The sequence below is a fragment of the Brassica oleracea genome, chromosome C4, assembly GCF_000695525.1.
Source record: "Brassica oleracea var. oleracea cultivar TO1000 chromosome C4, BOL, whole genome shotgun sequence".
NCBI classification, from domain to species: Eukaryota; Viridiplantae; Streptophyta; class Magnoliopsida; order Brassicales; family Brassicaceae; genus Brassica; species Brassica oleracea.
Window position 1 is genome coordinate 6,851,678 of NC_027751.1, and position 14,932 is coordinate 6,866,609.

General features: G+C 43.1%; 2 protein-coding genes across 2 annotated transcripts in view; both read right to left on the reverse strand.

Annotated features, from left to right (window-relative positions):
- Window positions 1-5,097: 5,097 nt before the first annotated feature.
- On the reverse strand, window positions 5,098-6,318 carry LOC106340553. The gene has a single exon (XM_013779416.1). It carries the CDS (start codon window positions 6,124-6,126, stop codon window positions 5,266-5,268), a length of 861 nt encoding a protein of 286 aa, XP_013634870.1. The 5' UTR covers window positions 6,127-6,318; the 3' UTR covers window positions 5,098-5,265.
- A 7,138-nt stretch (window positions 6,319-13,456) lies between these two features.
- LOC106337974 overlaps window positions 13,457-14,932 on the reverse strand; it is a 6,312-nt gene continuing 4,836 nt past the window's right edge. Inside the window, exon 4 of the mRNA XM_013777056.1 lies at window positions 13,457-13,498. Coding sequence (XP_013632510.1) covers window positions 13,457-13,498 — 42 coding nt within the window. The remainder of the gene's footprint in view (window positions 13,499-14,932) is intronic.

Here is a 14,932-nt window from a genome sequence, read left to right on the forward strand (position 1 = left end):
TGGTTTTTAAGAGGAGACAGTGAAACGTTGAGTGTTGTTCCTTCGTAATCCACCCAAACCTGAATAGGTTGCCCACTCACGAGTTTCATGTCTATCTTCCGACCTTCTTTGTCTGAGTAATAAGAAGCGTTAGCAGATTGCACAGACACTGCTCTGTTCACATCAATCCCGACATGATTATCATTGATGTCGAGCACATCTAGAGCTTTAGATATATCAAGCTCAACAGCCAATGTCGAAGCAGATTCATTTGCGTTGAAAAGCCCGAAGTATCGAGATGGTTCGGCGCCTACGAAATCAGTGGAATGAGACACAAAAAACGCCATGCCATGGCTACTCACTTCAGTTACACGGACCAGTGCGCAAACAAAATGCGTCGAGAAGGAGATTGGTTCAGATGGATTGAACTCAATAGGCTGCTTAAAGAAAGCACGACCTATTTGTGTTGTTGTGGCATTCGTCAGTTGCAGGACATCTTTTTTTGGAAGGATTCTTGCACCACCCTGAAGGTGAATACGGTCTCCTTGGTCGAAACCGTTGTAGACGAACGTCGTCTCTTGTTGGAATGACTTGCACACACAATATAACATCCAGATGATTCCCAGAAGAGCTCCTCGAAGCAGAGGACGAGACCAATCTCGAGGAAGATCTAAGTCACGTCCGAGAGTTACTTGCTATTACTGTGGCAAACAGGGTCACATGAAGTCGGAATGTCGGTTTTTCAAGAAAGACAAACAAGCCGGTAATATCAAACCAGACCGGTTCAATCCTACAAAGAAACATGAAGACAAGACTACCACCATTGTGGAAGACCAGAGCGAAGAATTATATCTCGTTGGAGAATGTAATCTTAGCTCTGATGATAGCTCATGGATCGTTGATTCTGGTGCTTCTTTTCACGTCACCCCTCATGGAAGCTTCTTCACAACCTATCAAAGTGGTGACTTTGGTAATGTTCAAATGGGAAATCAAGGAAGAAGCAAGATCATTGGAAAGGGGGATGTTATTCTTACATCAAACACTGGATGTAAGATAGTTCTCAAGGATGTGAGACATGTTCCCGACATGCGACTCAATCTCATATCAACCGGAAAGCTCGATGATGTCGGCTTGGACAGTCATTTTGGTGGTGGCAAATGGAAGTTAACCAAAGGAAGTTTGATCATGGCTCGAGGAAGAAAAGAAGGCTCATTATACGTGACTCAAGCCAAGCTTTGCAAGGAAGAAGTAAACGTTGCAAGTGATGACATCGATATATGGCACCGAAGACTCGGGCATATGAGTGAGAAAGGTTTAAGTATACTTTCTAGCAAGAAACTTCTTCCTGATATGAAAGGTATTTCTCTCTCACCATGTCATGATTGCTTAGCCGGAAAACAACATAGGGTCGCTTTCCGAAGATCATCTACGCCTATGAGAAGAAAGCATATTCTTGATCTTGTGCATACTGACGTATGCTCCATGTCCGAGAAATCCAATGGAGGGGCATCATATTTCGTCACCTTTATTGATGACCATTCAAGGAAGGTATGGGTATACCTTTTGAAGTCAAAAGATCAAGTTCTTGATGCTTTCAAGGAGTTTGTAGCCCAAGCAGAGCGAAGTACGGGTCAAAAACTCAAGTGTGTTCGATCTGACAATGGTGGAGAGTACCGAGGTCCCTTTGAAGCGTTTTGCAAAGCTCATGGAATCAGGATGGAGAAGACACCACCAAAGACGCCACAACTGAACGGGCTAGCTGAAAGAATGAATCGAACGATCACAGAAAGAGTTCGGTGCATGCTCTCTCACGCTAAACTACCCAAACCATTTTGGGGAGAAGCCATAAAGACTGCAGTGGACGTCATAAATCTTACACCATCAGTTCCTTTGGAAGGCGATGTCCCGGAGGAAGTTTGGTCGGGTAAGAAGGTCTCTTACAACCATTTGAAGGTGTTCGGTTGCAGAACGTTTGTCCATATACCTAAGGATGAACGAGCCAAGCTAGACTCTAAGACTAAAGAGTGCATTTATCTTGGATCACCAAAAGACGAATTCGGCTATCGGCTTTGGGATCCGGTTAACAGAAAAGTTATCCGGAGCAGAGATGTTGTTTTCTTCGAAGATCAAACAATCGAAGACATCAACAAATCAAAGAAACCAAAGCTAAGGGTTGTAAGGAATGAAGATTCTCATAAGCCTCAAGATCATGAACAAGTGATTGGAGATGATGGCGAAGGGGATCCAATCATGGATCCGAATGGTGATGAAGGTGAAGAAGAAGTTCAAGTGGAGCCAGAGGAAGAACATGAGCCAAGAAGGTCTGGAAGAGAGACAAGACCATCTGTAAGATATTATCGAGATGAGTACGTTAATCTTACAGATGAGGGGGAGCCTCAAAGCTATGAGGAGGCCATAGGAGACACCCATAAAGATAAGTGGGTTGAAGCTATGCAAGATGAAATGCAATCCTTGCATGATAATCACACTTATGAGCTGATGAAGCTACCAAAAGGAAAGAGAGCCTTGAAGAACAAGTGGGTGTATAGGTTGAAGTATGAAGATAGAAGCTCAAATCCAAGATACAAAGCTCGATTGGTTGTGAAAGGATTCAACCAAAAGAAAGGCATAGATTTTGAAGAAATATTCTCTCCAGTGGTGAAGATGTCCTCTATCCGAGTGGTTCTTGGTCTAGCAGCAGTTCTAGACTTGGAGATTGAACAACTCGATGTCAAGACGGCCTTTCTACATGGTGAACTCGAGGAGGAGATCTATATGGAGCAACCTGAAGGATTCAAGGTTCCAGGAAAAGAAGACTTGGTGTGCCGATTAAAGAAGAGTCTTTACGGTCTCAAGCAAGCCCCAAGACAATGGTATAAGAAGTTTGACTCCTTCATGGTGGATCACAACTTCAAGAAAACCAAGAACGATCATTGCGTTTTTATAAAGAGGTACGAAAGCGGCGACTTTCTCATATTATTACTCTATGTTGACGATATGTTGATTGTGGGCCAAGATCGCAACAAAATAGCCGCATTGAAGAATGACCTAGGAGAGTCCTTTGCAATGAAAGATTTGGGGCAAGCGAGACAGATTCTTGGAATGAAAATCACTCGGGATAGACCAAAGAAGCTTTTGTGGTTATCCCAAGAACGATATGTTGAAAGGGTGTTGGAGAGATTCAACATGAATAAGGCAAAGCCAGTGAACACTCCACTTGGTGGACATTTCAAGTTATGTTCGGAGCAAAGTCCAACAAGTGAGAAAGAGAAAGAAGAAATGAAGACTACCCCATATGCATCAGCAGTGGGCAGTCTCATGTATGCTATGGTGTGCACCAGACCGGACATTGCCTATGCAGTAGGAGTTGTGAGTCGCTTTCTAGCGAATCCAGGAAAGGAGCATTGGAAAGCAGTTAAGTGGATCCTACGCTATCTACGAGGCACAACGAAGAAGTGTCTATGTTTTGGCAATGGAAAATTGGAGCTGAACGGTTACACCGATGCAGATTGGGCTGGTGATAAAGATTCAAGGAAATCAACATCAGGATTTGTGACTACCTTTGCAGGGGGAGCTGTTTCCTGGCAATCGAAATTACAAAAGTGTGTTGCCTTATCCACAACGGAAGCGGAGTACATCGCAGCAACGGAAGCATGCAAGGAGATGCTATGGATGAAGAACTTCTTGCTTGAGTTGGGAGTAAAGCAAGACAAGTACAACATGCTATGTGACAACCAAAGTGCTATTCACTTAGCAAAGAATCCAACGTTTCACTCTCGCTCAAAGCACATTGATATCCGACATCACTGGATCCGAGAAGTTCTGGAAGAGAAGCTCATACATCTCACAAAGGTACACACCGACGAAAATTGGTCAGACTTTATGACCAAAGTATTACCGATCAAGAAGTTTGAAGATTGCTGCAAAGGCACAGGCATGGCGACTGTTTCGGGCTAAATCGGGAAGGGGGAGATTTGTTGGATTTCCCTCCTTAAGCCCAAAACTAATCAAATCATAATCAAGCCTTAATCCAAGAATCAAGAAAAACAAAGAGAGAAAATATTTGTAAGAGAGAGTTTCCAAAAACAAAATCTTTGTAGTAAACCTTTTCCTAAATATTAAGAGTCTTCTTCTTAAATTTTCTAGTTGTCTAATACCATTTTCATCTCATCGATATTGGATAATTTTCACAACACTCGTTGTTGTAGTTGTTAGTTATTACACATCCATATATTGGTTATTGGATTGGATTAATTTATTTTCTTGTAGCTCACTCTGTCTAGAAGACCGTAGATATAGAACAATATAATAAGATGTTTTCCATCTTTCTTTTTGTTAATAGATTATGCAAGGATTGCGTCTGTGTCTTCGTTATTGTTTTAGACTTTTATTGTGAGTTATTCAATTTTTGCTATTCTTTATCCAGTCTGAAGTAAATCGGTTTGTTTCTAAGGTTAGTCTTTAAGCTTTTCCTGTCTTGGGGCATGTCTTTGGAGGTTTGGAATAGAGAAAAAGACAAAAATAGCACTAAATCAAGTTAAGTTTTTGTTCTCAAACTAGCATTTAAGGTCAAAAGTCACAAAAATATCACTTAATGTTTTATCAAAAGTCACAAACTTAGGGTTTAGAGTTAAAGGGTGGGGTTTAGGATTTAGGGTTTAGGGTTTAGGGTTTAGGGTTTAGGGTTTAGGGTTTAGAGTTTAAGATTTAGGGTTTAGGATTTAGAGTTTAGGATTTAGGGTTTATGGTTTAGGATTTAGGGTTTAGGGTTTAGAATTTAGGGTTTAGAGTTGAGAAATGAGGTTTTGGGATAAGATTTCAAATTTTGAAAAATAAAAAAATTAAAATTTGCTATTTTGATCATTTTAGTTTTTTAATGCTATTTTTGTGATATAAACTTAGGAAGTTGCTATTTTGGAGGTTTGCCCTTTGGAATATCCCGGTTTTGTATTTCACAAATGTATTACACCATGTATGGAAAAATATAAAGATGCTCATAGAGATCTAGGATTCTATAAAAATGCAAAACTATAATCATCACACAAAAATAATTCTATATAATTGTACGAACGAAATTATTGTTTAGTTACATGTCATAAATAGGACACTAGAAAAATATTACATCGCCTGCAGGGAACCACAAGATTCTCTAGGGTAAACAAACTTTTAATGCCCTGAACTTCAGCGAAACTTTTCCAAAGTAAAAAAACCCAACAAAGAATATAAGTATTCATTTAACTTTCTCAAGAAAATACAAGAAAAAAAAAAAAAATGTAAAACCCATTATTACGTATAGCCCAACCTTCGGTTCTCCGGTACGAGTTTCTCTCCGAGCCTCGCAGGCTCCGACTTACAGCGCGTGAGTACCATACACCGTCGTCGTGGCGTCCCCAAAACGCAACGTTTCACTTCTTCCGTAACACTCGAAACCGACACATTATCCGGCGATGCAGTGACGTCATTACCATGTCGTTGGAAGTGAGATTCCTTTGTCTCTTCTTCCAAAAAGTTATCACCCAATGAAGGAGATCTATACGGTGCAGATCTGCATCGTGTTAGTAAGAAAGCGTTTCTCGGCGGCGTAGCTGGGAATGACTTGTCTGAATCTGCCTCATCTTCTTCTTCTTCTTTACGTTCTTTCTTTCGAACCTCCTCTCGTTCTTCTGGCTCCACCGTTGACCGGCTAAAGATAGGCTCACTCCTCGACGAGCTTGATCTCTTCTCTGACTTTCTCGAGAAACTAACATTAGTAAACGACTTCCACTTGCGCCAAGCGGGGCTAAAGCAAGTCGGTTTCAGTTTCCCGGAGAAAGGGTGGCACGAAAACGCGTTCTTGACCCATCCACACCGTCGACGGCTCTCCGTTGCACCGCCATGCAAGTGACCTCCGTTGACCCGGTTAGTTCCGGGTTTGGGTTTCTTCGACCGGGTTATCCTTACTTGGCCCATGCATGTGACCTTAGGCGAAGAGGGTTCTTGCGTCTCCGTCGCGTTTTTTCGCCGAAAAAATATAGGTCTTCTTGAACGGGGACGAGAACGGGAACGGTGTCTGCTTCTGCTTCCGGCGTTGGTCCGCAAAAACCGCATAAGTAGAGCCGGGTTTTCGGTTCGACCCGGACTCGAAATGGGTCTAGAAGAAAAACTCATCTTCTTGTTGACTAAATTTTTTTTTGAAGCTCTCACTCTTTTTAATGTTTTCTCATCTCTGGTCCCTATATGATTCAGATCGAAGCTTGTGTAATTTTCTATTATATTTTTATGTTCACACGTTTGGTTAGGGAAAATTGACGGCCAGGATCTTTTATACAAGATCGATGGTTCTGCACGGTTATCCCTTTTCTTACAATAAGATGTTGTAGTTTTTGTCTGTATGCTCTCGAGTTGCTTGTTAAGATCTCTTGTTGGATTCACTTTTCGGGACATCTTACTTTTAGTTCAAAATCAATATCCTGACACTCTTTTTAAGTAATGAAGAGCACGGATAGTCATTTTACCAATCAGGTTGAAAAATACTTCAGCTAACTTTCAGCTGAATACAACTAAAAGTAGTGTAAATGAAAAAAAAAGTAGTGTAAATGATCTCATTTGTTTTGAGTAGAGTAAACATTTACTCTCGCTTTCAATTTTATGTTCATTCTTTTTTCTCTTCTTTGTGTAACTGTGTTACTCTTAATTACGCTGACAACACCACGTATAAAAACATGGTACATTATATATATGAGTTATTTTCACTCTAAGGCACTTTCCGTGTTTCTATGTCATAAAAAGGCATTTTCCGCTACTGGGACAGTTTCCATGTGAAAAGACTCAATTTGTCCTTAAGAAGACCTAACCAGCTTGTCCCTTTTCTCGTTTCTTAGTTTGGTTGTTTGAATTTCAAATTTTAAAATCCGTGTGATGGGTCCATAGGCGAAAGAAACCTCAGTTTCAATTAATATAAATTTTAAAGACGTATTTGTAAGGATAATTATTCACTTTCATCTTTGCTTTTACCGAGACCAGAAGGAGAAAACGAAGAGGCGATTACGGGGGTAAAAATCGACGGCGAGGTTCGGCGACGTTAAACGAGATGTCTCGACGGCGGAGTCTGCGTGGTAAAGAGATTGCCGAAGGTTAGAAAAACGCATTCCCCCCTCTTAGTTTGATTTAGTTTTTTGTGTATTTGGTCCTGAATATAATTGTCTGTTATTTTGATTGGAGCAGAGGGGGTAGAGGATGTACCGGCTAGGCTACCGGAGAGGTTATTTGCAACGGATCGGTACCCATGCGAGAGAATCAACATGTACTCGACTATAGATTATCTACTGTGCGTTAGAGACGCACTAAACGGCACCGAGGAGATGGCGATGTTGTTGAGGTCTTGCTTTGGAAGCCTTTTTAGGTTGCTGGTGAGGAGGTTGCTGATGGGGAAAGTGATACACGGGATGCTGACTAGGCATGTGTTAACGAAGAAGAAATATGAGTTGTGGCCGGTTTTTGGTGGAAACCCCTTTAGATTTTCTTTGGTGGAGTTTGGGGAGGTGACTGGGTTGCCCTGTGGTGAGTTCGAAGAGGGTTATAGCATCGACTACGAATTGCAGCCAACGGAGGAGAACTAGGCGTACTGGGAAAGGTTGATTGGTCCTGACCGGGATGCGACAATCGAAGAGCTTGCGGCGATGGTTGTAGGCGACACGGTGATGCCGGCCTCGCACAAGTTGAGGTTGTGTTTAATAATAATTGTTGAAGGGGTGCTAGTGCCTACATCTCAAAAACAGAAGCCAAGTCTGAAATATGTGAATCTTGTGAAGAATCTCAAGAAGTTCCTTGCTTTTCAGTGGGGAAGGGAGTCGTTTTCGTGGGCAATAAGGACGATGAAGCCAGGTCCAAAAGTGATGGGTAAGTGCGAGGATCCAACTGGCGATTTATGAAAGAAGCTGAGGCAGAAGACTATTGGGATTCTGGGTTTTCCGCTGGCGTTGCAGTTGGTGGCATTTGAACTTATTCCCCAGTTGCTCAAACAAGCACGCGGTGATGATCGCACTACTTTGCTTACTTTCCCGGGGCAGGTATTGCCACAGCATGCAGGGTTGACTGTGGTGGATTTGCGCAAAACGGAGCATGATGCGGGGGTAAGGACTTTGTTTTATGTTTCTTGGTCTTAGATGTTTAGTAGTTATTGTACCCTGGTACAATAATATAGTGTACATGAAAAGGCTTATGTTCCCATGTATTTGTATTATAGTTGTACACAAATACTTGTAGCGTGCACACAACTAAACCACTCATGCGTAGTTGTACACATGGACGTATAAAATACTTAACGGGTTTTATACGATTTCCTTTTTGCAGTTGGTTGTGCAGCCAATGATGGAGATCAGTGGTACGCATGACGAGCGATGGGCAGCCTGGGATGATGAAAAGTATGACAAAAAGGTGGACAACATGCTTGGGATGATAAAAATCGGGCATGTGTTTAGCAAGGGTGATTGGGGCGGCGGCGATGGAGGGGATCCAATTTACAAGTACCGTGAGAAAGTGAATGCTAAGAAGCGGAAGGGCGCAGCGCACGTTGGAGTTACTGAAGCACCAGTTTTAAAGCAGAGACGTGTCAGTGGTTATTTCAGGCGTGAAGCTATGGTGGGTGCAGAGCAGTATAGGAGGATGGAGGTGCATGTCCAAGAACTGGTGTTAGAAGTTCAGCAGCTCAAAAACGTGGTGGAGAAACAAGGTAGGAAGTTTGAGAAATGGAAGACCTTTGTTAAGGGGAAGAGCTCAATCAAAAAACAAGGGAGTATTAAGAGTATGACCAAAAGAAGAACCGTAGAGGGAAGGAAAGGAACCGAACGACGTTTCCAGGACGAGGAGGCGGAGGACGACGACGACAGTGTGGAGGATGGTGTTCCAGCTTTCAACGCCGGTGGCACGCAGGGTGAAGGAGACGTGAGAACACCTGAACCAAGTTCTCGGTCAATATCGGAGGATAGACCGGCTTTGTTAGTTAGATTTCCACCGGGCGACGGTGTGCCTTTGCAATGGGTTGAACCAGGGTCTACGGACAAAGTTGTATATCGTGCCGTGCACAGTCAAACTTTCTTTGTGCACAGTGAGGAAGAGGTTTGTTATGCGCCTTTGTGAAAATAAAACGTAGAGGATTATCTAAGAAATTAGGTGTTTGAGATGCTGTGCAGGGTAGCAGCGTTGGTGGTGGGAGCCGGGATCAGGGAGGATCGGGTGACGGACTGGACGCGAGTGTAAGTTATTTGTAACATATTTTTTATGTTTGTATTCAATGAGGGAATTGAAGTTGATGGCCTTAAATGCGTTTTTCAGGCAATGGCCGATTTGGATGCTCTAGTGTTGGCTGCTTCCGGAAATATGGCTGGTGGCAGGCAATCAGAGGTACGAAATATTTTGCATTGGCTTGATGCTCTAGTTATAGTAATGTTATTGATGGTGGTTCACTATTTTTGTTAGGGGACCCCTCCCGAGGTGGCTGATATTGCGCCCCTTAGGGGTTGTTAGGAAACTGGGGTTGGAACAGAAGCTGAGAAAAAGGTATGTTTTGATTTTTTATCAGACTCTTTGAGTGTACATATGTACTAAGTAATTTTTAGATGTACATGAGTGCAAAGAACCAGATGTATGCATACGTGGACCGTATAGTAACCTTTTTATTTTTCTGCGCAGGAGGAGAACCCCGATGAAGCTGAGGGAATGGATGAGCAACCGAGTGTGACTGAGGCTGGGAGAAAGCAGGTACCATTGTGTGGCAATATAATCTTGGCAGACTGATGTGTATGCGCCCGTGTCCTCTATAGCTGAGTAAGATTGATGTATTTGTTTCTGCAGGAGGGGCAGAGTGGTGGGACCGATGGATTGTGTGGCGACGTGCTTGAAAACAAGAGAGAGGTTTAGTTTTGTGATAAAAAGTCTTGGTCTCCACAACTCATTCGTGATTGTTGGTGCTTCAGCCGTACTAACGGGCTTGATATTGTTGTTCAAGATTTTTTTGAGAACCTTGGGACAGTCGCTGGGCTGGGTGAGGCTAATAAGTTGGTGATAGAGACAGAGGAGAAGGTATTTTTACTCTTATTCCGTAAATTTTAAGTTGTTGTAAGATAGTTTTTTTAGGTACACATGTACTATATACTTTGTGAGTACACATGTACTATATACTTTGTGTGTACATATGAACTATGCACTTTTGTGTGTACACATTTACTATATAGTGAGTATTCTTTTATTTTTTGCGCAGGCGGAGAAGCCCCAGGGAGCTGGGGAAAAGGCTGAGCAACTGAGCGTGGATGAGGCAGGCAGATCTGAGGTATCATTCTGTGGCAAAGTTATCTTGGCAGACTGTCATATGCGAGCGTGGGCTCTATAGCTGAAAAAGTTTGATGTTTTTGTTTATCCAGGAGGCCAAGAGTGGTTGGACTGATGGATTGGGTGGTCAAGGTGGTGACGTTACTGAAAGCGAGAGACAGCTATAGGTCGTACGAGGTTTTTACTTTGTTGTATGCGTGACATATTAGACATTTTAGGGTGTTTAGGTCGTACTAACAGTTTTTTGATATTTATGGTGTTTAGGATGCCCCTGAGAATGTTGGGGCAGTGGTTCTGCTGGGTGAGCCTAATAAGGTGGTAATAGAGAAGGTAATTGTGCTTGATTTCCGTCGATTTTATCGTCCACGTGTACGTTATAGTTTAATGGTGTTGTTTGTCGGCTTTGAGCAGGAGGGTAAAGCTGAAGAAATGGGTGAGGAACTTAGGGTGGAAAACGAGAACGATGAAAGCGATAGCCAGGTTTAGTTTTGTGTCCACCTACCGTAGCATAGTTGTATACTTTTTTTAGTACACGTGCGGGTAAGTGAATCAGGCTTTTTGGTTCATGGCAGGTGGGTGATTCGGAGGATGCGGAGATAACAGGGGTGGGTCCAAAAATGGCTGTTTTGGATGCTAGTGATACATCTGATGGGGGCCAGACTACAAGGCACGAGCCAGTTGAACATGAAGGGGAGCTGGCTGCAGTGTTGCTGGCAAAGGATCAGTACATTACACCGGCTATTATCCCAATAGCTGAAGATTGCGATTACGCCTACTTCGAACGAGTGCTGCTTGCCAACCTTAAAGTGTAAGCGTTGAATATATATTTTAATTTGTGGTTACATATATAGACAATTGGTAGTGGTGTGTTACTTGCAGGATGCATACTAATGCGGGTGGATATGATCTGGACAACGAGTTTTTCATAGATCTGGCGACACCTTGCAAATGGGTTAGTAGCACGGTATGTATTTTCTCCTGGGCTTTGTGTTTAGTGGTACTATGAACTCTGGTTCTTGGGTTTGATTCGTGTACATAATGTTTGCCTTGATTAGCATATGGATGTGCTGGCCGACTACGTTGGAAGATTGCATGCGGAGTACTTAAGAGTAAACCGGGCGATGTTGGTTGCGCCATGGTTTTCAGCACACTTGCAAGTGAAGGAGAGGTCTGTCAAAGCGGCAAGACGCAAAACCCGCATAGCAACTGATGTGAAGCTAACAAAGTTCCTTACAAGGGAGGGGAAGAAGTGGGGTGTTGACGTGGACACGCTGTACGCCCCTATGATTTGGGGGGGGGTCATTGGGTGGGGCTTTGCATACGGCTGGCGACGTGGGATATGTTGGTATTTGATCCGAACCCCTGTTTGAAGACTGAGGACGAAGTAGCTTCGATGATGGAACCTGTTGCGGCAATCCTGCCTTACCTTGCGAAGAAAGTGTGTCCACCGCATGCTGTTGGGGAGCATCAGCTGGCGCCGTTCCATGTTGAGAGGGTAGTTGGTTTGTATGAAAACCGACGGAGCGGGGACTGTGGGCCTTTGGCCATTAAATTCCTGGAAATGCACGCGACTGGCAATGACTCACCAACGATGGCTTGCCTGACTGATGACCTGGTGGATATATTCCGGAAGCAGTATGCGATGGAGATTTACAAAGACTGGGCAGTGCCTTTGTACTTGTGATGATTGCGGAGGGAGGGTTTATTTTGTGTTGTTGTGACATTGCAGAATGGGTAGGAGGTATTTTTTTGTTTTGAAACTATTTTTGTTTGAAGAACATGTTATGTCATGACGGATTTTGTAGTATCGGGTATGTTCGGACGTTAAGGAAAGAAAATCTGATCTATATACTTATCGTTGCATTATTGTTTGGTCGAACGGCAGCAAGATACATATGATTTAGTCTGTGTGTATGTTAAGACGAATGTACACATGGACACCTTTAGTATGCGATGTATACATGTACACATGTAGTATGCGGTGTCCACCTGGAGTATGTAAAACGAATGTACACATGTAAACATGTACACCTGTAGGTGGAGTCAGGGGAGGAAACGTTTGACGAGAGTGTCCACACTAATACTTGTAAACGTGTACTTAAAGTAAAATTAATGTATGTACTGATTCTCCAATGTGTACATGTGTACAATGTATTGATCTGTGTGTTAGGTGGAGTTGGGGGAGGAACCGTTTGTAGAAATCGTCTAATACTTGTAAACGTGTACTGAAATGTATTTGTACGTGTAAGCATGTATGGACGTGTACATGTGTACACCCAAACGTGTAGTTAAATTTAATGCCGAAATTATTATTGTAGAAATCTCTTGGGGTGGAGACCAAATAGTAAAAGCGTCTTCAAAACAACTCATACATGTTCATAATTGCTTAGACATGCAACAAAACCAAAAAATCCCAAAAGAACTGAGAAGTGAGCTGATGAAAGGTGAAGGCGCTATCCAAAAGCGGGACCTTGTGGATATCGAATTCACCCCCATTATATGGGAACCTTGCAATTGGTCCTGTTGTGGCCAGAAACACCACAACGACCACACCTGTTGAGTTTGGTTTTCTTGGGAACCTGAGGAGATGAGATTATGAACTTCTAATCAGTTTGGTGTGAAAATGAAACTATGAAAAGAAGAAAGAGGAGTTTGGTAACCTGTATTTCTCATGTGGAAGGGATGCGTTTGTCCTTAGGACGCCCAGAGGGGCGACGGGTCTTGGGAGGCTGTAGGGAGAGGTTTTCAATAGCTGGAGGCAGAGGGTGGTCCCCTAAAAGGGCCTCGGGGTAAATGACACAGGAATATGTTTCTTTCCATGTTTGTGTTTTGTAGCAGTCTCTAAAAAGTTGGGAATGTGGATAACCGATGGAATCAGCGGCCAACAGAGCATTTCCGCAAGGGATTTTGAGGTGTTGGAAGACTTGGCATGTGCAAACTTTGTTATCAAGAGAAACAGTGTTTGTAACGCCCCCGAACCATTCTAGGCATATGTCAAACCACCGGCCAACAATCAAACAAGAACATGACCGACGGGCCGACCGTCTACCAAGGATCGGGAGCGCTACATGACGGGTTAACGGCCGATCCGGCCAAGGTCACAAAAAGTGCAATTCGTAACTAGGCCAGTCCGCCCGCTAACACGTCCCGTCAGACCAAAGCCTAAGGCTTCTCAACCCGTACCCCAATCTGATGTTGTGTTAGCTTGGACAAGCTAATATCAGAAACAACAAGGCATTTACACAAAACATCGCTTTATTTATCTTATATAATATCTGGTTTTCAACACACAAAATATTACACAAGTAGTGGCATGCCAAGAAAGCGAAAATACATACTTATAGTCTGAAAGCGTCTTAAGCAAAAAGATGCAAATCTACACCAGCCAGCCTAGCTTCCCGCGACCTCTACAAGCTCGCTACTGGTCACCTGAAACAATAATACTTGTAAACGTGTACTGAAATGTATTTGTACGTGTAAGCATGTATGGACGTGTACATGTGTACACCCAAACGTGTAGTTAAATTTAATGCCGAAATTATTATTGTAGAAATCTCTTGGGGTGGAGACCAAATAGTAAAAGCGTCTTCAAAACAACTCATACATGTTCATAATTGCTTAGACATGCAACAAAACCAAAAAATCCCAAAAGAACTGAGAAGTGAGCTGATGAAAGGTGAAGGCGCTATCCAAAAGCGGGACCTTGTGGATATCGAATTCACCCCCATTATATGGGAACCTTGCAATTGGTCCTGTTGTGGCCAGAAACACCACAACGACCACACCTGTTGAGTTTGGTTTTCTTGGGAACCTGAGGAGATGAGATTATGAACTTCTAATCAGTTTGGTGTGAAAATGAAACTATGAAAAGAAGAAAGAGGAGTTTGGTAACCTGTATTTCTCATGTGGAAGGGATGCGTTTGTCCTTAGGACGCCCAGAGGGGCGACGGGTCTTGGGAGGCTGTAGGGAGAGGTTTTCAATAGCTGGAGGCAGAGGGTGGTCCCCTAAAAGGGCCTCGGGGTAAATGACACAGGAATATGTTTCTTTCCATGTTTGTGTTTTGTAGCAGTCTCTAAAAAGTTGGGAATGTGGATAACCGATGGAATCAGCGGCCAACAGAGCATTTCCGCAAGGGATTTTGAGGTGTTGGAAGACTTGGCATGTGCAAACTTTGTTATCAAGAGAAACAGTGTTTGTAACGCCCCCGAACCATTCTAGGCATATGTCAAACCACCGGCCAACAATCAAACAAGAACATGACCGACGGGCCGACCGTCTACCAAGGATCGGGAGCGCTACATGACGGGTTAACGGCCGATCCGGCCAAGGTCACAAAAAGTGCAATTCGTAACTAGGCCAGTCCGCCCGCTAACACGTCCCGTCAGACCAAAGCCTAAGGCTTCTCAACCCGTACCCCAATCTGATGTTGTGTTAGCTTGGACAAGCTAATATCAGAAACAACAAGGCATTTACACAAAACATCGCTTTATTTATCTTATATAATATCTGGTTTTCAACACACAAAATATTACACAAGTAGTGGCATGCCAAGAAAGCGAAAATACATACTTATAGTCTGAAAGCGTCTTAAGCAAAAAGATGCAAATCTACACCAGCCAGCCTAGCCTCCCGCGACCTCTACAAGCT

What these genes read in the sequence shown, in the direction of transcription:
- LOC106340553 (XM_013779416.1), bottom strand. Translation starts at nt 6,126, where the DNA reads ATGAGTTTTTCTTCTAGACCCATTTCGAGTCCGGGTCGAACCGAAAAC.